Source organism: Centroberyx affinis, unplaced genomic scaffold, assembly GCF_046629955.1.
Source record: "Centroberyx affinis isolate AG114_WGS23_722 - 3 ecotype Tasmania unplaced genomic scaffold, CSIRO-AGI_Caff_v1 ptg000246l_1, whole genome shotgun sequence".
In the NCBI taxonomy this organism is placed as follows: Eukaryota; Metazoa; Chordata; class Actinopteri; order Beryciformes; family Berycidae; genus Centroberyx; species Centroberyx affinis.
Genome location: NW_027278929.1, coordinates 126,129 through 149,486, shown reverse-complemented (window position 1 = coordinate 149,486; position 23,358 = coordinate 126,129). Strand labels below are relative to the sequence as shown.

Below are 23,358 nucleotides of genomic sequence, written 5' to 3'. Positions count from 1 at the left end.
TCCAACGCTCCAACATTTATTCAACTATTGCACAACGTCTGGACCCTAGGTCATCATCGAGTATCTCTCCTCTTTTTCACTGCTCTTTTTCTCTTGTCTAAAGTCTGCAACATCTTGGACAAGATCGCTCATCCATTTCACAATATACTGATGCCACACATGAGTTATTTCAGCAATAGGTTTCCACTTGGCAGAATGTCTACAGGGAGGTTCAGGCAGTTGTTTGCTCCTGCTGAGGCGAGGCTTTGGATTGAAGACAGTTATATCTGACCCATCTTACTGTGTTTTCTCAGTAGCAAAGACACTGATCATTATTTACTGTATACTGTGTTTCTGTGAGCAATTTTCTGACTGCACTCTGTGTATTGCCAATTGTCATGTTACTGTCCATTCCACTGTTTGTCTCGTCACCTATTGGACGCTCAGCCGTCCCGTTGGGGGATCCCTCTTTGACTTGGCCCGCCCAAGGTTTCTTCTATTTTATTTCCTAATAAGGTTTTCTTAGAGGTTTCTCCTTGCTATTGTGTGTCTTGTGCTTTGTTCTGCTTCCTTGTGTTTTGTTTTCTTCCTTGTGTCTTATATCACTCTGTTCTACAACTGATTGCTGATCAGTTAGCTCTAGTTAGGCTCGTTCTCTGTAAAGTCCAAGAGACATGCTTGTGATAAATAAACAAACTTGAACTTGAACTGCTGTGGGATGAGTAAAGTAATACCACTACTACCCACACAACAACTACTAATACCATCACATGATACAACTTTATAATTCTGAATCATTGTTAACATTAAGATGAACACCACCCTCCCACCCTACCATCTGGGAAGTCAGGCTGGCTGAGGTGCAGGTCGTTGCAGGTCCTGGCAGGATTGTCCTGGGTGCCCATGGGGAACTTCATGCGCTCAATGTCCTGTTTGAGGTTGTTGAGGGACCCAAAGACGTCCTCCATTCCCTCCATACCCATGGCGTCCATACCGTAGTCGGCCAAGGCCTCGTCTCCCTGCATCTCAGCCTGCCGCCTGGTCTTCCTGGCAGCCTGCTGGATGGGCAGCGACTGGATGATGTCACCGGGGGGACCCTGTAGCACAGAGGTGAAAGGTCATAGCCAGAGTAGGTTATCTTTATCAACATGTATTTATCAAGGAGTATGCATGCTGTTTTTCAGTAATGGCCGTCTACAGTAGTCCAATGCAACAATCTTCTACTCTACTGGGAATTCAAAGTCTTGCTTAGTGGCATGATGACAGTACAGTACTTCTCTAACCTGTTAACGCTATTGCTGCCTCATCTTTAGAGCATCCTTAGTGCATTTATGAGCATAAGGCTTGGGCAGACATCTGGATCTACCCAGATTTAAACAGTAAATTGAACAGTTAACTTACAGGTGGTCCAGGTGGTCCAATCATTCCAGTGTCTCCCTTTTGACCCGTTGAACCCTGAAGGGAACAAAAGGATTGTGAGCACAATTAAGAGGGAACCCAGTCCAACGAGACACACGCTGGTAAATATACAATATGGAGAGGGAGAAGACCATAACTTACGCCTGATCCCTTGGATCCCTTGGATCCTTGAGGGCCCTGAAGATAAGGCAAAATTAAGAGAGATGAACAACAGTCATGATATGACAGAATGGAAAAATATATTTGTTTGTTTGACAGGAAGAGGAACTTACAGGAATACCAGGAGGACCAGGAGGGCCGAGAGGGCCTTGAGAGCCACCGATACCCTGACAGACAACAGAAGACATCGATCAGGATACAATGAATGGAGGTCCCATTTAAGATTTGATATCAGACGGATGAGTTTGTCCAACGCGTCTTATAGTACTATGACTGCATACCATTGCACACAAAGTCAGTGTAGTTACGTTCCTATGGAGAGCATAACTACATAATAAAGCATATTCTTCTAGACACAGAGGTTGACTTACAGGATCACCCTTGCCACCACCAGTACCCTGAGGTCCAGGCAATCCTCTGTCTCCCTTTTCTCCGGCCTCACCAGGGGGTCCAATCAGACCAATCAAACCTGGGTGACCCTGCGAGAAAAAAAAGAACAAAAAGAAAGACAAAAGCAGAGAAACAAAATTACAGACTAAAAACAATATTTATACTAATTACCCATTTGACAGAAAAGTAATTTCATATCTAATAAAGTTTAATTCCATTCATTCATAATGTCCATTCATTATCCACATAACTGTTAAAGAAAATGAAAGTCCTTATTCAAAGTGAAACTAATATGCAAATCCACCTGTAATTTTATGAACAATGTCTGTCCAGAGGACCAGAGTTCTGTCTTAGTTCTACAAATAAATTATTAGCGTGTTTATAGTGGTCGTCATATTTAACAATGGTGGTCTGCCTCGGCATCTGCTGCTAGACAGAGTTATGGCCATCTGCTTCTATCCCATTTGACTACTGCATGCTGGCATTAAACCAATGACCATTACAAAGATGATATTATCGGACTTATACATATTCATTCGCTGCACTAAATCATTGTGTGAAAACTCCATAGAGCGAGACCTTTCTTCATCTCACTGGGAGAAAGTGAACAAAGCGATAGAGGCAATAGCCCTAGATGTTTGCTTACTTTGGAGGCTTCAGATAAGGCGCATATAAGCGGATATGAGGAATACACAATGAAGCAATTTGAGATTAGCATCATAATAATGTCTTGCCTTCTCTCCCTTGGAGCCGGAGTCACCTTTCATACCAGGAAGTCCAGGGGGTCCCTGTGGAGAAAAAGAATCAGTTTGTCAAGCACAGCTGTCAGTGAAATGAATTAGAACTATTACACAGTGACAGCCATCGCAGAAGTCTCATTCCTGTATCTGTCCTGCATAGGCACTGCAGCAACCGCTAAACAATACTGTCTTGAATGTTATCAGAACAAACCTGGTATATTGTAACACAAAACCCTTTTCTCTCAGATGACTGCACAGTAACATTGTCAAATCAACAGTGCCAGTGTTTTTATATGAGTCCAATTAACACGCAAAAATATACTGTGCCAGACCAAACCATGCGTCTTCTGAAAGCTGAAAACAGCACAACATTCGACTTTTAGAAACAGTTCCTCTTAAGAGGTGGGCCAGCGCTGCAGCAGTAGCATAACAAAACTTGAATGGTCCTTCCACTCTTTGCCATGGTAATTTGGCTAGTACAGCATAAAATGATGATTATGAAATTTTAAGGGTTAGTTGCTATGGTGACAACTATGGGCATTAAGGCTGTAAAGTCTATCACGCTTGAGAACTGTGCAGATGTGTCTGTTGCATGAGTGCTTAGCAAACTGTTGAGACTCAACTGAAAGCTAACATTAGCAACAAGGTTAATGTAGCGTTATCAAAGATTGTACTTCTCTCGCTAGCTCTTCTAGACACCATTAGCATATTAGCAATCCAAAGGCAGCAAGGAGATGGAGAAGCTCCTTTGGTTCTTGCTGCAAAACATCTCACCTCAGCGACTTGCCGCAAATCAGTTTATATGAAAGCTAGGCCAAAGGTACACATAAAAATGGCCACCGCTCCGACCATCCTGCAACATTGATTTGAATGGGAATGACTGTTCTATCCATTCAGGTTCTGTGGGTAGCATGCATTCAGCACAACATGGGACTTCTAAGACAACTACATCTGTACAGTAGAGTAGAGAGATTTTCTACTAGGAGAGATAGAGGGACAGTCTCTTACTAGAGGTCCAGGAGGGCCATCTTGACCAGAAGAACCAGGAAGTCCTTGCTCACCCTGAGAATAAACAAAGAGTTCACTTACAAAATGTGAAAAACAATAATGCCTACTCTTACAAAATGACTGACAGCACACAGTTTTATCAAATTATGGTAATTAATGAGAATGCTTTTACAGATTGGATTATATTCCAGAAATACTGAATTATGGATTTTAGTAAATAATCCATTTTCAAAATGTATTCATATCATTTTGGAACAGTACTCTTCAAACATGAGCTTTTCTGCATTAATCGTGAATTTATTCACCACTGGAAATTCTGTAGAAATGTGTCCCTGCCTTTTGTGTATACCATAACAATATAGAGTGTCCTGTGGCATAAATATTCAGGGTTTTTCATCAACAAAAGTCTACTCACAACAGGGCCAGGGATTCCACGCAGACCGTCTGGACCAGCCTTTCCAGAGGGTCCCTGAGGTCCGACGGGTCCGGTTTTGCCAACTGGCCCCTCAGCTCCAGCTTCTCCCTGTAAAAAGAGAAAATTACAATACATTGAATATTCTTAACCGACCTTTCGTGGTACACAGGGACAATACACTAGTGGACACTTGCTAGTGTCCTTTTGCAATGTATGCAAAGTCCCGTAGTCTCTGTACATGTGTTAGCATGGATGTTGTCAGTATGTCTCTGCACCAGTGACAACAAGACCTTTATGGTACTTGGGAATTAAAGTGATCCAGATTCCAGAAGTCACAGTGTTTTGATATTCTGCATCGTCTGCCTTCACAAGATTGGAGAAGTTTTGAGGACTTGTAAGACCCTAACAGATCAATTGTTGCCAGATCTCGTCTATTGTCCTTGAAGAGCAATAGGGAGTTTTAATGTATTGAAGTTTCAGGGATGTCATATCAGCTAGGATGATAGGATGAGGGGATTAAATTGTTCTGACAACCAATTAGGCCTGGATTTGACACTCTAGGATCACCGCACAGGCTTTGGCTTGTCTCCATCAAATCAACTCTAATCCTTTACCTCAATGTGGATAGAATGTTCACTCTGTATGTGTGTGTGTGTGTGTTTGTGCATGTGTGTGAAATGAGTGACGGAGAGCGAGCAAGAACAAAAGAAAGAGGGGTTGTTTCTAAGATTTGTCAGTTTTTGTGTGTGTGCATTCCTTTGAAACAATTGATTTGAAGACAGAAATGTTTTCATCAAGGCAGATATTCAAAAAGGTTTTTCCAATTTGAGTCTAGTCTGCTGTGCAAACATCAGGATGTTATGGGATTTAACAAAGCAATCAAATCCACCGATAGCCTCAAGGAACCCCATCGCTTTTCCGCTGAGACTAATTTGCCCATTTTCATCAATACACAGGATCTGATATTAAAATCCCTGTGCTGAGCACCTATGCACCTGACTAGGGCGTTACAGTAAGGGGGTTGAGTGGGTGTGGCTGTGCCATTTAGATGATCAAGCGGGTGCCTAACATCACAGACATTTCACTGAATTTGGTCCACATCGCCTCTAGGAGGCTAAACAGCAAATTCTGGCAGCCATTATCCAACCTTTTCTGTACCTGATCTCAGCACTGATCAGCTCCACACAGTTCAACAGTTTCATCTAACTTTTAAGTCCCAAGCTAATGTGGGAGTCAGAGGGTTGGTGACTTACCTTGGATCCCTTTTCTCCTTGTCTGCCCTCCTGACCTGCTCGTCCAATTGGTCCCTGGAAGGACAGGACAGAACATCAGTCAAATGCCATCATGATATTGTAAATTAATACATTATGTCACTGTAACGAAGGAACGGATGAAGGAAGGAATTCACAAAAGTATTGTCAATAATATTTATGTGGACCCCAGGAAGAGTAGCTGCTGTGATTGCAGCAGCTAATGGGGATCTACATAAACAATACAATACAAAAACTAACTGACTAACTAACTATAGCACCCATGGCTCTTCATGGCTAATTTTGGATATAAAAAGTACACAAAATATCCTCTAAAAGGGAAATGACACAATTACCCAACATTTGCTGGCAAGCAGTAATTTCATGTACATACTAATTATTCAGCTGATGCATTCTCTGACCTTGAATGGTATCAAAAAAAGGGGTCATTAAGGGCCAGACAACATCAATGTAAGTAAATCGCCCTACATTCCTAACAGGCTGAGCTAAAAGCACATCAGTATTTTTGCCAAACAGCCTCCAGTCAAAGCCTTGTAAGTGGGCTGCCATTTGCCATTAGAAACCATAATCTAATAGAGCAAACAAAAGAGAGTCCGGTCCTCAATGTAGGTTATGGGCATTGGCAAGTATATATGTGCATGAGTGAGTGTGTGAGTGTGCGAGAGTGTGCGCACGTATATGTGTGTGCATCCGTGCGTGCATTTGTGTTAATGTAGCCAAACAGCCCCATGCATCAGTGACCACCAGAGCTGAGCCAATTTTGAAGAGATATTGGGAAAGAAACTAACCTGGAATTACCATAGTGAAGGATGAAAAAACGTCATATCACAAAGTCCATTAATATGGACATAGAACTGGGCTCTAATTTGCTCTGCAGCCTCTGTCACCTGGATGCTATCCCCTGGAATACAAATGCTGGGCCTAAAAGTGCTTACGGAAGTTTTTAAAATGGTTGATCAACCTGTCAAGCCTGTATTTTAAATTCGAGCCACAGAACTGCATGGCAAACATGCAAATGAGTGTGCCCAATGCTTAACGAGGAAGTGTTTGAATTTTTGTTGGGGAAGCACCACCACTGGTAGACAATTATTAGGCATTTTTATCTCAGATGTTGCTATCTTCCTACTGATCATCTTCTGCCCAAACAACCTACAACATCTACTCACAAGCTGAGCGATCATGATAAGCTAGAGAGACTGTGTATGAGAATGTGTATCAGCCTCAACAGATTTTTCCTGTCTGACCAAGACATCAGATTTAGAAATCTTTGTTGTGAAACTACGATTAAGATCTTTTCACCAAGCGGCTTCATTGATTGATCCCTCTCGATTCATGATAGCAGGCACAAAGTCAGTGTCTATCATGCATCTGTAACGTTATGAGCTTAGCTGACAAGCAAGTGTTGTATGGTATCTATGCCATTTTGCATTAACATTTTGAGGTAGCAGCAGAGTTAGGTGATACAGAAGCTCTGCACCCTTGGCTGAGTCACTGAGGGGAAGTTAGACTTTATTGAGTATGAGCTCTGCAGTATAACAAGAAATTTCCATACTGAAGTACACAAAATGGGATGAATTGACTTTAAATATCAAAGCCCCTATTCTCTCTAGACATGTTGTGCCAACTGTTCATTAGACCGCATTAGTGTTGCGCTTTATTGCTAACTATAAAACATTATTACTGTAAATGGAAGGGATCGTAAAAATGCTATGCTAGTGAAATGAAATAATCTGAGCTTGAGTCTGGTGTGGCTGAAAAGGCATCCAGTGCCAGAGCTGGAAGTGACAACTTAATTTCCTGACATAAGTAGCTAGTCCTACTGCTTTAACATTACTGCCAGTCAAACTCACAATGGGTCAATATTCTCCTGCAGAACAGTCTCTATCTCCAATTACTGGCTGCTCTGGACAGTCGGTTAGCCAAAGGACATCACTTCTCTTCCCATTCTTTTATTGTGTTTTTTCATGCGCATGTATAGTAATGCAAAATTCACAATTATGAGAGGTAACTGAATTACTATACACTCAGTAATAGCTCTGAGCTTGTGAGAGTGTTCTGAATGCAGAAATAGAGCACATCTCAAGAGATCAAGAGAAGTATCCTCTCATGCATCATTCTGGACTTGTACTCACCCTTTTGCCAGGAGGTCCTGGTACTCCAGCCTCACCAGATGGACCTGGAGGGCCCTAAATTAGAGTAGATAGAACACTTCAACTTAAATCCACTTCATAGCAAATTATGAGTTTGATACAAAATGAGACATTCACCATTTGAAAGTGATACAACATGAAACAAATTATGGTCATTTTAAAGGGTAGGAGGCAACATAAGTCCTTTGTTGCCAAAATTATAACACTTTTACAGACTAGATCCTCTATATTATAGACATTAAATGTTGAATTGAATGAGAGACTGATTTTTTTGTCACAACAGATATGGAACCTCAACAACTTCACTGTTCCCCTTAGATCTCACCTCACCTAATTGTTGCTATGTTCTTTGCTTCACTATATGAGTCAAGTACAATTGCCTAAATTCAGTTTCAAATCACTCATTCAAAATGAAAAGTAAAGTGAAACAGGAATTCACATAGCAGTGATAAAGTTTCCAATCTGATCTCAATAATTTATTTATTGCAAAAGATTTCCAGCTTCTTAATTTTGAAGAAAATCCAGAATTGAGTGAACTGAAGGCGAATAGGTCTACACATTCAGGGGTGAATCACATTAGGTTGATGCATTATGTTTTGTTATTGCCACTACCCTCCCACACCACTGCTGTAAATGGAAATGTGATCTTTGTCAACTTGCCTGGTGTACTGAGGATTTAAATTCAAATATACTGCCTTCAATATTGGATTCAGAATGTGACTTATGGCTTATGACATTTTCCATTTGTTTACATGGCAGTTTTCATGCATTCAGAGGGTGTAAATGACAGCAGACTCACAGGTTGACCGGCTTCTCCGTCATCTCCTTTGTCTCCTGGTAAACCATCAATACCCTAAGGGAAATACAGAGGATAGATGACTCACATGGAATCGCTCAACTCAGCTCATATATCATATAGTGTAATGCCATTTGAGGATACAGTTTGGAGTTTATTTATGTGCACATATAACAGATTTTGCAGGAGAGATAAAGCACCCCAAAGGGCTTATCTCACCTCAAAAAAAGCAAACAAATAAATAAAATCATAACACTAAATGCTAATCCTACTACGCAAAAGATGAAAATCAAGAAGAAAACACGAAAAAACAAGAAAACAAACAGTAAAGGTAGCAAAGGCATCTGTATCGCTCTTTCGTTTTCAATATCATACTCTTATTACGGGTATTTAACGTTGCACATGTAAGATCAGAGCAATAGTTATTCACTGAATGGTACAGAACCCTAAACATACAGTGCAATGACAACATCAGGCTGATTTAGGTTTAAATATAGCACTTACACCAACACCAGGCTCACCAGGGGGGCCAGGGTCTCCAGGGAAGCCGACAGGACCCTGCGGACAGAGCGAGTCAATAAGAAGACTGAGCTCCACTCAGACATTTGACACAGTGCACATCGTGTCAACAACAGCTCTAACAGCAGACAGCTCCACTGAGAGAAATTTGGCACAGCGATAGTATCAGTGACAGTTCTAATAATGGCTTCGGTCACGGCTGTGTGTGTGTGTGTGTCTGTGTGGAGCGGACGTACAGGGTTTCCCTTGGGGCCGTCGTCTCCAGAGGGTCCGCGGGCGCCGGGGGGCCCGGCAGCTCCGGGTGGGCCGGATTCTCCCTTCTCACCGGTCTCTCCTCTCGGGCCCTGAGGAGAAACGCATCACAACCCGTCACCGTGACGCCCACGTCAGGACCGTGACCACCACTTTGACAATGCCATGCTAAAATAAGGGCGCGGGACGAATATTAAATCTGTCACTCCTACTGACATCAAAGGATGTACCAAACTGTGCTGTCACCACTTGGCTATATGAGGCTCTAAAGTAGACAACAAGAGCCAAAAGAAAATGTCATTTGCTGTAGATTCTGTTTTGAATGACGCATCACGTGATGCAGGTTCTTTGTTTTATTTAATCATATTTTAATCCAATAAACCAGCGGTGGAAAAAGTACTCAAATCCTTCACTTAAGTAAAAGTAGCAATACCATAATGGAAAAATACTACCAGTAAAATACCAGTAAAAGTAAAAGTCCTGCATTCAATATCTAAAAGTATATAAAAGCATAGTAGTAAAGAACTCATTCTGAAGAACAGAGTATTAAATTATTGATGCATTAACCTGTAAGAGGTATTTTAATGTTGTAGGTCTAACTGCTCCATATACTGTTAGTTTAAACTCTAACAATGCAACATATTTTATGAGCTCACTGTATGTTTTGCATGTAAACCCTTATTCTGCAAAGTAACTAGTAACTACAGCTGTCAGATGAATGTAGTGGAGTAAAATGTTAAATATTTCCTTCTGAAATGTAGTGGAGTAAAAAGTACAAAATGGAAATACTCAAGTAAAGTGCCAGTATGTCAAAATTGTACTTAAGTACAGTACTTGAGTATATGTACTTAGTTAACTTTCCACCTCTGCGATAAACTACTACTCCAATAGTCTTATCATTACAATCTCAATTTGTGTTTTGCCCCAGTAATGGAGGAAACGGTGTCTTACAGTCTTGGCTGCGCCTCAGAGCAGCAGGTGAAGTATAATTACAAGCCACACGCTTAGAGAGATCGTTAGTCGGCCCATTAGAGCAGAACTGTTCTCCGGTCGATGCCAGCACGGCACCTTTCTAATCGACCTCAATGTGCCGTGCAACACAGGGCCTATCTGTCACTGTAAACAGATACACAGCGGCAGACAGCGACGTCAATACAACCTGATGGACTCAGGCCCCATACCCAAGACTGAGCGGAGCCTCGCTGGTCTGCACAACCAGTGTCCGCTGCTTAGCCGGGATCGATGGCGCCGCTCTGATTTGAGATAAATAGGCTCAGGATGCCAACTCTGAATACTTGATCTTGATTTTCGCCATTGTAAAGTTAATCAAAACCAGTGGCACTATTGTGGACAAAGGCAATATGCTGCATACAGAAACAGATGTTGGACGTATTGTGTGGAAGAGAACTGCTTGTGATTCCAAACAAATTTCTGAGAAGTCAAATAATAAAATGTTATTGTAATTTATCACACTGCATCCTATTGTGAGAACATCTAAATAACTCAAGGGATATTTGCCCTGTGGGTTAGATTAATGACACTAGCACATTGGGGGTGTCCAAATATGGCTGCGCTAATTATCTGCTGAAAAGCCCCCAGGTTGCTAGCTTGGCCACGCATCAACATACGGTAATATGGAGGTGAAACAGCCAGAGGTAGAACACCCCTACTGCTGAAGTGTCAAATAATAAACAAAACTTAATTAGCTGCACTCAAATATATTCATAGGCAGATTGTTAAAACAGTCACAATGACATAAGGGAGGAATAATACACACGGGGAAATTAGTACACTTGCTGGATAATGTTTGTGCTATTTGCTATGCATTTTTAACGACTGTTTACACAAGAATGAGTAGTAAGTTCTCTTGTTTTGGAAGTTCAGAATGCTGTCTGAAGAGAGTTGAGTAATGCCCATCTGAATCTACCCATATGATACTGTACTTACTCCGGTACCAGGCTCTCCGGGGGGTCCTGGGTTGCCAGCCTCACCATTCTCTCCCTGTTGAATCACAGTAAGTGTGGATTATCATTCTGACAGTAAACAGTCTGCTGTTATCGGCTGACTAATAGATTAATTAGCGGATCAACTGCCATCTGAGTGTGTTTGGTTTGGATCTTCTACAGAACTGACAGACTCTTAAAAATATTTGCTTTCACACACACTGAACTTTGCTTGAGTTACTATGGTAGTAAATGGCAGCAGTACACTTAAGAGGCAAAAAGAGAAAGAATTCACATAATTTCCGGCAAAACATACCAAAGAAAATTAAATAAATTATACATTTGGGCCTGCTAAGTGGCTAACAAGTATGTCAGCTGTGATTTGGATGTGACTGGTTCTTACCTTCTCACCATTGCCTCCCATGGAACCGATACCACCGGGAGGACCTGGTGCACCCTGTGGATGAAACGCAGTGTTAGCGACGACCAAACGACTGCATTGAAATGATGAATGTGACTGAAGCCTTGTCAAAAAAAAAAAAAAGAAACCAAACGAGGAGACTTACATCGGCTCCGCTCGAACCCTGAGGACCTCTGGGGCCGGGAGGACCAGGTGGACCCTGTCAGCACAGATGGAAGTGTGTGTTCAGTATAGTTTAGTGTTTGGTGCCACAGGCTTACTCTATATGTTGCAGGAGGGGAAACTAGATTTATGCTTTACTTTCCACCATGGTAAGTGAATTCAAAAGTTTCATCTGTCACTATTGTTTTTTCCACTGTACAAGTCCTGTGCTGAACCCACGTTGGGTCTGGGTATGGTTTGGCACTGTATGGCACAGGATTGGCACCCTTTGGTTTTCCATTGCAATTTTGAACATATGGGACCCTTTCCAGTATGCATATGTGCAGCTACAGCAACTGCAGAACCATAGCAACCAGTGTCAATGTCAACAACTTATTTGTCTTTTTTGGGATTTTGCCTGGGATTATATCTTTCTTTCTTACTTGAAATAATACTGCATGTAAACAATATCGCCACACGAGCTACAGCAGCGATAGTTCTCTGACGTCGTGCTGATTATTTTCAAAAAACACTTTTTTTTCTGTTTGCGCACTGCAGGACTAAGATTGTTCTGCACTTGCTCCTCAGCCCATACTGTGATTAGCGATTGTATTTCTTCTGTTTTCCATTGCTGTAGTGTTTTGTTGTTGTTTTCTACTGATTGTTTTTGTTTTGTTCTCAACTTTCTCTGACTTTCCGCTTTTATTGTGTTCGTTATTTAAAAAGTGACTTTGTGTGTTGCTCACTTACATAAGACAATAATCCTACCAGCGCCCTTTGAAAGCGGGCTGGTATCAAGTACAAAAAGGTGCTGTACAAGTGCGCTTTTACCGTAGCCTAACTGTACTGAACCATGAACATAACATAATGGAAAACATAATGGAAAAACATACAGCACGGGAGTACAGCACACTAGTGCAATGGAAAAAGCCTAAATGAATTTTTACCAGCTGAAATGGTTGTTTGAATACAATACATCTTCCGCAGACTTCAAAAACACCTGCCAAGTGGCTGGTGGAATTGCCAAACTTACCCACCAGCCAAAATTTCTGAACAATCAACACAATTTCCCACCTCGATGGGTTGTACGTGAAGACAATGTGAATTGGTGTAACAGAGAGGCAAAATAACAGAGAAGCTATACTCACCATCGGTCCTACATCTCCATTCTCTCCCTTCTCACCTGGTGGGCCGGGCAAACCCTGCGAAGGAGAAGAAGAATTTTATGAGCAAAAAGAAAAAAGTAATCTGAGACAACACCTGAGGAATTAACCACTGCACATACAGCGGCATAAATACGTTTTCGCTGCTGATTAACAAGTTCTTTCTGATGATGTGTGTTGAGAAGGGGGCTCTGCACTGCTGTGTGGTGGGGAATACATTAACACACCCAGAACCACTCGGTGTAAACACACAATTAGTCAAAAAGAACACCTATTGTAATTAAAGGCTATAGGAGGCTTGGGTATAATCAGCCTGTGTAAATTACAGGGTGGGAGCTCCATCCGTCTATGTCCACAGGAAAGTGGTAAGTATTATTCAGTTTTGGGATTCAATCATGCTTAACTAAAACAGTTTGAATACAACTTGGGTGTATCTTCAAGACGATTAGCAATGAAAATGACAGAGCGCTCATTTGCTATTGTAGTTTATTGTACCTGCGTAATTGCAGTTATTACTTGTTCTGTTAGTTAAACTGTGTTGATGGAGTATGCATAATCAATAGGTGGGTGGAAGGCAGCGGTAATGATAAGTTACTGTAAAACCAAAATGACAAGGTTATCGGTCATCGTGATCATGTATGTGCAATTTCTGCCCATTTTGTTGATTTACTGTGCCTCTGCAATGGCAGGGAAGGCTAATTTACAAATGATTTTGACTGGGACCTTAGTCATAGTAATAAAGCATGTGGGCAGTAAGAATGGAAAAATAAATAAAGCATCAACTTCATTTACGGATAATGTATGAATATGAACGGGACTGGACTTGTTAGGCTGGTTTGGAAATGGCGTGTTCCAGTGCAGTAGAAGGCAGGAAAGAAGAGGTGTATTATGTCTAGAGTTACATCTCTCTCACACACACACACACACACACGCACACACAGGCACACGCACACACACACCACTACTGTGTGGCAGTCAGATACATAGATTAGGACAGATCAATAAATGTTTACTTATGACTTGGAATTTCCCTCCACTTTCCACACTATTCTTGAACTTTAAGGACACTCCGGTGTAATCAAATCTGATATTTACTCTCCTCTACGTCCAAATGCTAAACTCTTAATCTGAAAAATTCATCCGCTCAGCGCAGACTCCAATATTCCACAGCAAACACAGCCCCGACCGATGGAGGGCTTTCAAATCAAAGCCATTCATTCCCGCACGGTCCAAAATCATTAATGCAACAGATAATTGCATTGAAGAGCTGAGCTCGCAGTGGCTGCTGCCATCTATTGAAGGGCAGCTTAGCCAAACATAATTAAAAGAGTGGAGATGGAGTGCATTATGCCCAATTAAAAGCCAATCGCACTTAATAACAACGTTATCTGGCCCCATTGACCAGCGGGGCTTCGCTCTAATTTCATCCTTGGTGAGTCCTTGGATAATTGACTTCAAGACATTCTTAAGTGTGCCGTTTCTTTATTCATTGCCACCAAAGCAAGTTTCTTCAACTTTAGCTCATTGGTTTATATTTGTTCTGTCCTTTTGTTCTTCTTTCCCTCTACTGCAGGAGAGTAGAGCACAGCAAGCGCAGAGTAGAGTATAGAAGAGTAGAGTAGGGTAGTGTAAAGTAGAGCAGAACAGAGTAGAGAAGCGTAGAGTAGGGTAGTGTAAAGTAGAGCAGAGCAGAGCAGAGCAGAGCAGAGTAGAGAAGAGTAGAGTAGAGCAGTGTAGAGTAGAGTAGTGTAAAGTAGAGCAGAGTAGAGTAGAGTAGTGTAAAGTAGAGCAGAGTAGAGTAGAGTAGAGTAGAGTAGTGTAGAGTAGAGTAGAGTAGAGTAGTGTAAAGTAGAGCAGAGTAGAGTGGAATAGGGTAAAGCTTATCCATAGTCTAATATCCTCAAAGTGCAATTTATTTTACATCTAAAATTTGGTAAAAGCAAACTAAAATATATTTTTAGTTTGCTTTTCACATAGTTGTGTTTCTCAGGGGGAAATAAATGCGTAATTACTGTAAATTGAGTGAAATGTAAATATAATCGTGACACCAGCTAGGGTCTGTCACAGCAGCTGCTCTCTTAGTCGGGCCTGAGAGCGCTGCAGGGGCGCAATTTACTGCATGATAATGATGAAGTATGAGTGGAAAACCAATGGCAGCTTCCCTGCCATTAACGCTGCGGCAAAATGCCAAATGCAAAATGTTAGCAATGGTGATGGATTTTTAGAACTGTCTGCACTCGGGAAAGACCTTGAGGGGGAAAAAAGCATTATTTGCCCAGGAGCTATACAAAGTGTTATTAGGAGCTGAGGCTGCATTAATAAATTATGCTCTGTTTTGATGTAATGTAAATGGTGTACGGAGAGATGAAATGTTGTAGGTCTGAAGGGTCTTAAGGAGCAGAGCAAATCATTCTGTTGCGGCTGGCTTTGACAGAAAGGAAACCGATATGCATGCTTACTAGGCTGTGTTCAACGTGATCAGGTTGTCATGAGGGGGAAAGAGAGAGAGAGAGAAAGAGGATCAATGTATGTGTGTGTGTGTGTGTGTGTGTGTGTGTGTGTGTGTGTGCAGACGCATGTGTCTGAAATTATGTGGATTTAATGGAGGCTTACCTGCAGTCCAATGGGTCCTGGTAGACCAGGGAATCCTCTGGATCCTTCGTCTCCTTCTGGCCAAACATACCCTGCTGTCCTCTGGGTCCAGACTCACCATCGCTGCCCTGTGGGAGGTCAATGTTCATGAGAACCCCGACACCTTTAATCTGATCTCCATTAGCTGATGCATCACCACCTGCTAGTCCACAAACACTCAAGTCTGCAGACTTTCTTTTATGGGATTTCTTTACTACTTTGCTAAAGGCAACCACGAGCCACCAAAATGTGTATAGTAAATCGTTTGTGCCGAGTCAATTAAAATATTAAATGAATAGTTAAGCTTCCTGAGCTTCTCCCTTCGCCCCTCTCCCCAGGCTAAATTTGCACATGCTTCTTGGCATAATCTGCACTGTACTATTTGCACATTGCACTTTTCCCAGAATTTTCCACATTGTAACCTAGCATGGCATTTTCTAATTATGTGATAAGCTCTTTTCCTGTTATTCATGTCAAATTGTCAATTGTCTTGTTTGTAATTCCATAATGATTGTGGTGAAGCCGATTTCAATTTTCCACATTGTGGACAATAAAGTTTCCAACTAACTACTCCGTTGTGCAGGGCTGGAACCTATCCCAGCATACACTGGGCGGATGGACAGGGAATCAGTCCAACGCAGGACTAACACAGATAGACAGAAACTCACATTCATACTTGCATGTCTTTGGACTATGAGGGAAACCGGAGCATCTGGAGGAAACCCACGCAAACACGGGGAGAACATGCAAACTCCACACAGAAAGGACCGGGTCCGAGGATCAAACCCCGTCCTTTTTGCTGTGAGGCGACAGCGCTAACCACTGAGCCACTGTGCTACCCGGCTACCTGAGGAACAGCAGCCGGCGTACCAAAGCTCCTCATCAGGGAACACAGGTTACAGTAGAGCATAGCCACGGGGTTACGGTAAACAGAGTATGTGAAATATGCTGACTTCATCTGTGAAGTCAGAGGTGCATGAGGCTAAAGAGGAGCAGAAAGGGAGGCTACAGGGAGGGAGGGAAGTGCTGACAAACTGGGAGTTTCAGTTCAAACGCACGTCAGCACTTGAAAGTGCTTTGTGAGCTCTTGCTGAGCCCTGGGACGTTTAGGCAGCCTGGGCGCTGGCAGTGAATGCAGAATAGTTTAGGGACTGTTAGGTGATTACAGGTAGAGTGAGAAGAGCTTTGAATTGAAGTGTCGGAGGTGTGGGGGACAAGTAGTAGTTAGAGAGACTGCACTGCAACGAAAAGGTCACGGGTTGATCCCCACAACAGCAAGTTAAGGACATCAACACCACTCATGTCCTGCTTAAGAGTGCTTGAGCTTCACCCCTACCTGCACATTCACAGTAAGTCACTCTGGATAACAGCATCAGCTAATTGCCTAAAATGTGAGTGTATGTTCTCCAACTCTTACGCTTTACAGCATTATTCTGAAGAGGGGCTTGCTGTTTCCTGAATAAAAACTTTGAGAGAGAAGTATACAGAAACTATGTATATACTACTCACTGAAGATCTCCACAGCAACATGCTTTTCAGGGACCCTCATCATCACCAGCCAATGTATCTTTATGGATTTTCAGTCACAGTGTGTGCTACCCATGCTTCCACGAAAGTGCTGTAATTAAATGGCTGTGGAGCTTTCAGTAATTAGACCTGGTAGTCCTTTCCATATCTGAAAGGTGAAGTGTGGCTGGTGGCACCGAATTAGATTTCATAATTCTGTGCAGGAACTCTTACTGTACATGGAGTATAAGGGACGCTTAGGCTTTGAGGCGTGATACACATGTTGATGCAGGTGTAAATGAAAATAAATAAATAAATAAATAAGTAAACATGCTGTGTACACGCTTGTCCCCAACTCATAGATTTCCCATCCATGTTACATTTTATAAAGTTTAGGCATTTAACTGACTTATCCAGACTGACATACAATGAGTGCAACAGTTGAATGAGCTTGCATTTTTTCATTCTTTTTACAATTGAGATATAAGAGAGAAATGCTGCTAAAAAAGAAATAAGATAATAAGAGAGACAGAAGGGTTTAGTAGAGAAGGGGATTTGATTCAGTGGGCAGAGGGAGATGTGAGGTACATCCAACCCACATATTTTTAGATTTTCCATGAACCAAATCTAAGTAGCTATTTTGGATTTCTGTTGGCCTGTCATGATGTTAGAAATATCAACTTTTACATGTTTGGCTGTCTTCAATGCCAGTAGAGGGTAAAATGGTGTGCATTTAAAGTTTTCTAAAGCTAGCAGGCATAAAGACATAAACAGACTTATTGCATTGCCACATTAATGTTACATACACTAAAGTTAGGCTTGCTAATTAACGTTATCAATTGAACCATTAGCAAACATAGCATATTTCACACATGCATAGAAGCACTGCTTATAAAACAACATGATATATTGTTAAAGTTTGTATACTGTGTTGTCTTGCGATCAAAAAAAGATTTAGGTACATATATCGGTATGCATTCACACATATTCACTGTATCACAGCCGTCCACATAAACTAATGAATGTGACACCACCAAAATTCATTTGCGTACAACTTTTACTTCTGTTTATTATTTAGATACCGCTCAAGCGTCCTTGTATAGAGGAGTGAAGTGTGTCACCCTAACTGATTGACCTGTATTTGCATCTTAAAGACAGTGCCACTGGTGACTGGGCTGTGGTTACAAAAAAGTAAGCCTTAACAAATCAAATTAAATACCAACCTCCCCTATTTTAAAGGTAATTGGGTAATTCACCTCTCCACAAAAGAAGTGGTAGATACAGTAAAGATTGATAACAGTATTAAATGCCACAGCACGAGCCAAATCTCAAGTCTACACAGTCATGAAGGTATGAATGCACATGAGTGGACTGACTCACCAGGACAAACCACTGTTAAATAATTTGTTGTTATTCAGCTTGTGTGTGCTACCTGCTAGCGGCAATCCATCTCACCAGGCCTATTCAGCCCCTACAGAGCCCTGCAGATGCTGAATTTTTGCTGGAATGGTTGTTAAGGCCCAATAATTTACAGCAATGAGCTGTTAGTTGCCCTCAGGCCATCAGCTATTGTAGAAACAGGACTTTTCCTGCAGTGTTAATGAGATGGGTAAGAACAGTGGTTGTGCTGCAGTATATAGGGCAGTCTGTTCAGCTGGTTCTGGTTCTCTCTCGGTGCCATATTAGGTCATACATGAAGATGATTGGCAGGGCGGCATAGTGGTTAGTGAGACTGTCTCGCTACTGGAAGGTCATGGGTTTTAATCCTGCATGTGAATCTCGGAGGGATAAGTGAAGAAACAAACTCCTAATTACACTCTGTGATGTGGTAAACGTCTGATGAAGGACAAGCTGTTACAACCTTGGTGATGGGACTCTATGTGGGGTATCCTGATATTTATGTAAACAGATTTTTTTTGTAATCATGACATGAGAATAAAAGGATGGGGATTTTGAAATGAACAGAAAACTGTCTCTGAAGGCTGTTGGAGAGCAGAAGCCACAGTAAAAAGCGATACTGCTTGCTTATGTCATTGACCTGGCTAGAACAGCTGCTTGATTTCTGTCCATCTGGGAAATTAAACATTGTTTTTATCAACAGGGTCAGGACAACAACACATACAGTTTCAATGCATTTGAAATGTTGAGGTCAGGGGAATTTTCTGACTTCAGTACGGGGCAATATCTGTCAATAAAGGCTGGGAACCTTTTTGAAAGGGGAAGATGATGTTTGAAATGAATAAGGGAATGCATGGATTACCAACTGGGCATGTGGGGAACTGAAAGATTAGTGGCACCACATTCAAGTATGGATAAAAATACAATTTCTCATTCATTTCAGTTGGAATATGTACTCATAAAAATGTCTATGATGCTGTGATGTGTGAAGCCTTATTCTCCTGTTCCTGCTGTATCATTCTGTGATGATTCCATATTCTTTTGCTATTGTCTCTGCTACTTTGTCTTCACCTTTGCATACAAAGTTGTACAGCATTTCGACTAACCTCAATAACTACTCCTGCTTGTATGACCTATCTGACAGGGTGGGCACTTGCAGGGGTGGATGCATGATGTACAGGGGCAGGGGGCACCGAGCAACCATCCATAATGAGTTAAGGGTGAAGCGAGAGGGGAAGATAATATTTCAAGGGAGTAGAGTTGATGTGAGGTGGCCAGAGGAGGTGATACTTACAGCTGGACCAGGAGCTCCGACCACACCCTGGAGACCGCTCGGACCTGGGGGGCCCTGCAGACATGGAGGACAAAGATACGCAGTCAGACCAACGGCCTAAACAAGGTAGACATGCTGTTCTACATGCAGAACAAGGAAGATTTGTGAAAACAACTCCACGCTCAGACCGCTCAGTGTGTTATCCAGTCATGCAGGATGTCTAATCGAAGGAATGGCATTGCTCTCAGCAAAGAAAACTTTTTCATTTATTTTCACAATGGACCAAACATTTGTGGCCCTAACGTCCATCATGAAGATGAATTTGATTTTCTCAGTAATATGTTGTCAGCTAAAATCACATTCAATTAAAAAGCACAAACTAGGTTTATGATGATGACAAAACACATTGGTATTTATACTGATATCTAACCAACCATTTCTGTGGTTTAATTGAATACCTTACCTGGTCAAATAACACAATACAGCACTAAATATTTTATATGCTGAAGACTGTTTAAGGCAAGATGACCTTCTTCAGCATTCCATTTGCAAAAAAACAACCTGTGATCTTTCCTGAATCACCATGGATTGTCGACAGCATTTAAAACTCACTGCTTTAGAGTTGTGAAAATGTGACAGAGAGAGAGAGAAAACAGACTCACAAGTTCACCCTTGTCTCCTTTGCTTCCCTTCTGGCCAGGTCCGCCAACTTCTCCCTGTAGAGCAATACAAACAGCACAGCTCACATCTTCCCCCTCCATCTTAAAAGGCTTTGCCTCCCATGTTTAGTCTAAGTCCAATATCTTTAGATGTCACCTTTACCGTGATTGGGCGGTAAATATTACTCGAGAGATTCTAATTTGATTGGCCCACAAAGACCTTGGGCAAGTGTTTGCAATTAATTGATTACTTGGCTCCCTGTCTACCCCCATTGGCACTATCATTGACAAAATGGCGTGATAGGAGACGTGACAGGGATTGGAAATGTGTGATGATTACTAATTCAAAAGATGCTGATCTGTGGTCGAGTGCATTAACTGTGGAGATGGTATTTGCTGGACTGAGTGTAAACAGAGTATGAATGAGTCATGGCTATTTCAGTACATTGTATTTGTTGATCTATTTGCTTTACTAAGTGTTTTTATGCATTCCAGTGCATGCTTGTTTGTATGCCAGTAAAAAACATGTTTATTTTGGTTATTGAGTGCAACAACCTCATCACTGAGAATGATATTTTCTGTCATTACTGGCCTTGAGGCTAAACAAAGAGTGCTATTAGAGTTGCTGTAGATGTACTATGTAAGTAAATTGTTATTTGTGTATCTGTGGTGTGCATGTTAAGTACTGTATTCTCTATAGTACGTATGTTAGTGTGCGCTTGTTTGTATGTTATTGGAAAGGCTGTTTATGCAACAGCCTATCTCTGATCATGACATGTTCTGTCATTGCTAGTTATAATGATGGATGGGAGTAAAAAATATCAAACATGCAAAGAAAGTAAATATGTCACCCTTACATTTCTAAACACATTTTGCAGACACCCTGTCAGCACTAGAGACGTGTCGCTTTTTTTCATGTCGCTATCTGTAACAAGTGTCTCCAATTTAATATTTTCTTTTTTACCTTTCACCAAGTACAGTGAATGCTTTTGTTGTGTTTTGAAAAGTATTTGACTCTCTAGAGTAGACATTTAACCCCAAGATTCCCGGTAAAGTGCATCACACTGCTGTTGCTGACAGGTGCAAACCAACTGTACTCCACCTTGTCACCGTCCTCTCCAGGGGGTCCCTGAGGACCAGCCGGACCAGGAAGACCCACAGGACCTTGGATACCGTCACGACCAGCGGGACCCATGGGACCTTTCTCTCCCTAAACATAACATGGACCACAGCCGTCAGAAAGACTCAAATTAGCAGCAGTCAAAATCAACTGTTTTCTTTTTTTATTTAGTTATCACAGCCATCTATCTTTAAGAATGAGAAAGAGAACTAAGGAAGTGTTTGACTGGGTGAGTGTGTCAAAGAGAGCGTTAGAAAGAAAGGAAATACTCACAGGGCCTCCCTTGTCTCCGGCGGGACCGGGGGGTCCCTGGGGGCCGTTGCGTCCCGTCAGACCAATGGGACCGCCGGGGCCAGCAGCGCCTCTCTCTCCAGGAGAACCCTGTCATCCAGGAACAAAGACCCATCAGACATGCCTAACAGCTGACATTATCATACAGCAGCAAACTAGAAACGTCCGCTTCCTGCAGCAAATGTACGAGCTATCTGAAATCAAAGGAAAGTGCGCTTGCTTCAGCTAGAAACATGAAAAAGTTGAATTCATTAGTGTTTACAATATGACCACCGAATGCCTGTAATCACTTTTCACCCAGGCTAATAAGGCCATTGTAATACAAAGCATTCCCAAAGACACATCAGCGAACTAAAAATAAAAATGTAAACTGATAAAAATAATAAACCTATAATGACCTTGCTGCCAGCCTCAAAGCCTCTCTGGGATGAGAGCACCTGGGCTGATGAAGGAACTCTTATCTAGTAATAGGATTCAGCTGCTTGCAGGGACCGTCCTCTGCCAAGGCCTTATGCAAGGTCTCACCATTCATTCTCACATCAGCTTGTCTTATTACTTTCCTATTCACTATGCCCAGGTGGGTGTTCATCGGCATGTAGGTGGCCAAAATCACATAAAGATATATGACTAGTATATCTGTGATTAAGAGGCCGTTATGGCATCCTCCTACCCAGAGGAAGGCTTCGGCAACAAAGAGGCTACTCAGATACACACACATGCATCATACAGGGCACATATTCACACACACACACACACACACATGCACACACACAAACAATGATTCAGCTGCTGATGTGAGCTGCCACCTGGCACTCATAGGCCTGGCCCATTTCATGACAGACATCTCCTGTGACACACACAGCTCCAAACTGTCATCCCCAGCCTGCCAACCTGCCTGCCTGGACACACACACACACACACACACACACACACACACACACACACACACACACACACACACACACACACACAGCATGCATACACTCACACTCACACACAGAGGCATGCACAGACCCACACATGAGTTTCTCTGACTCACAACCCTTCACATCCTTTCACTCCATTTCCCTCTCTTTCTCGCTCTCTCTTTCTATCCTCGTTTCTCTCCCACACACATGCATGATTCTCTGACTAGAAAACGAAACTGCAACACACAAACAGGGAAAACACACACGAGGTTTGTGTGACTGAACTCTTCACAGCCATTCTCTTTCTTTTCCCCTTTTTCTATCTTGTTCTCTTTCTCTTTCTCGCTCATTCTCTCTCACTCTCTCATACACACACACACACACACACACACATACATACACACAACCCTCTAAGAACACTGTGAAATAGCAACACACACCACTCACAGACTTTCCCGCAGCTCAACAGCAGCTGAATCTCTGGCAGGAAATCGATGGAGGAAAATATCAGATCTCTGGTGTGCGTGGGCATTGCACACCGGCCTCTTTTTCAAGGAGTTTTTCAAACACTACAAAAACAGTCTATCACATGTTTTCAGCCAATACCCGCTTCCAAGCTAATTTGAGAAAACTATCTCATGTTGCAGTGGAAATGGTTTCACTCATTCAGCGAACGCCCCTCTACTCTCTTTCATCATCTTTCATTCGTGCTCTGCATATCCGCTGTCATCTAATCTGGTATTGCTCTGTCGCTGGTGAGCAGGGGCAATTATAGGGAGCCTGCGTTTAACGCTTGAACAAAATGT

The 23,358-nt window shown here is 42.1% G+C and overlaps 1 protein-coding gene across 1 annotated transcript in view; it reads right to left on the bottom strand.

Moving 5' to 3' along the window:
• LOC139665332 (collagen alpha-1(XI) chain-like) overlaps positions 1 to 23,358 on the bottom strand; it is an 89,174-nt gene that overhangs the window by 5,929 nt on the left and 59,887 nt on the right. Inside the window, 23 exon segments of the mRNA XM_071544330.1 lie at positions 815 to 1,076; positions 1,381 to 1,434; positions 1,540 to 1,575; positions 1,671 to 1,724; positions 1,929 to 2,036; positions 2,682 to 2,735; positions 3,696 to 3,749; positions 4,111 to 4,218; positions 5,364 to 5,417; positions 7,514 to 7,567; positions 8,331 to 8,384; positions 8,832 to 8,885; positions 9,083 to 9,190; positions 11,046 to 11,099; positions 11,445 to 11,498; positions 11,608 to 11,661; positions 12,752 to 12,805; positions 15,380 to 15,438; positions 15,441 to 15,486; positions 19,596 to 19,649; positions 20,237 to 20,290; positions 21,336 to 21,443; positions 21,627 to 21,734. Coding sequence (XP_071400431.1) covers positions 815 to 1,076; positions 1,381 to 1,434; positions 1,540 to 1,575; positions 1,671 to 1,724; positions 1,929 to 2,036; positions 2,682 to 2,735; positions 3,696 to 3,749; positions 4,111 to 4,218; positions 5,364 to 5,417; positions 7,514 to 7,567; positions 8,331 to 8,384; positions 8,832 to 8,885; positions 9,083 to 9,190; positions 11,046 to 11,099; positions 11,445 to 11,498; positions 11,608 to 11,661; positions 12,752 to 12,805; positions 15,380 to 15,438; positions 15,441 to 15,486; positions 19,596 to 19,649; positions 20,237 to 20,290; positions 21,336 to 21,443; positions 21,627 to 21,734 — 1,699 coding nt within the window.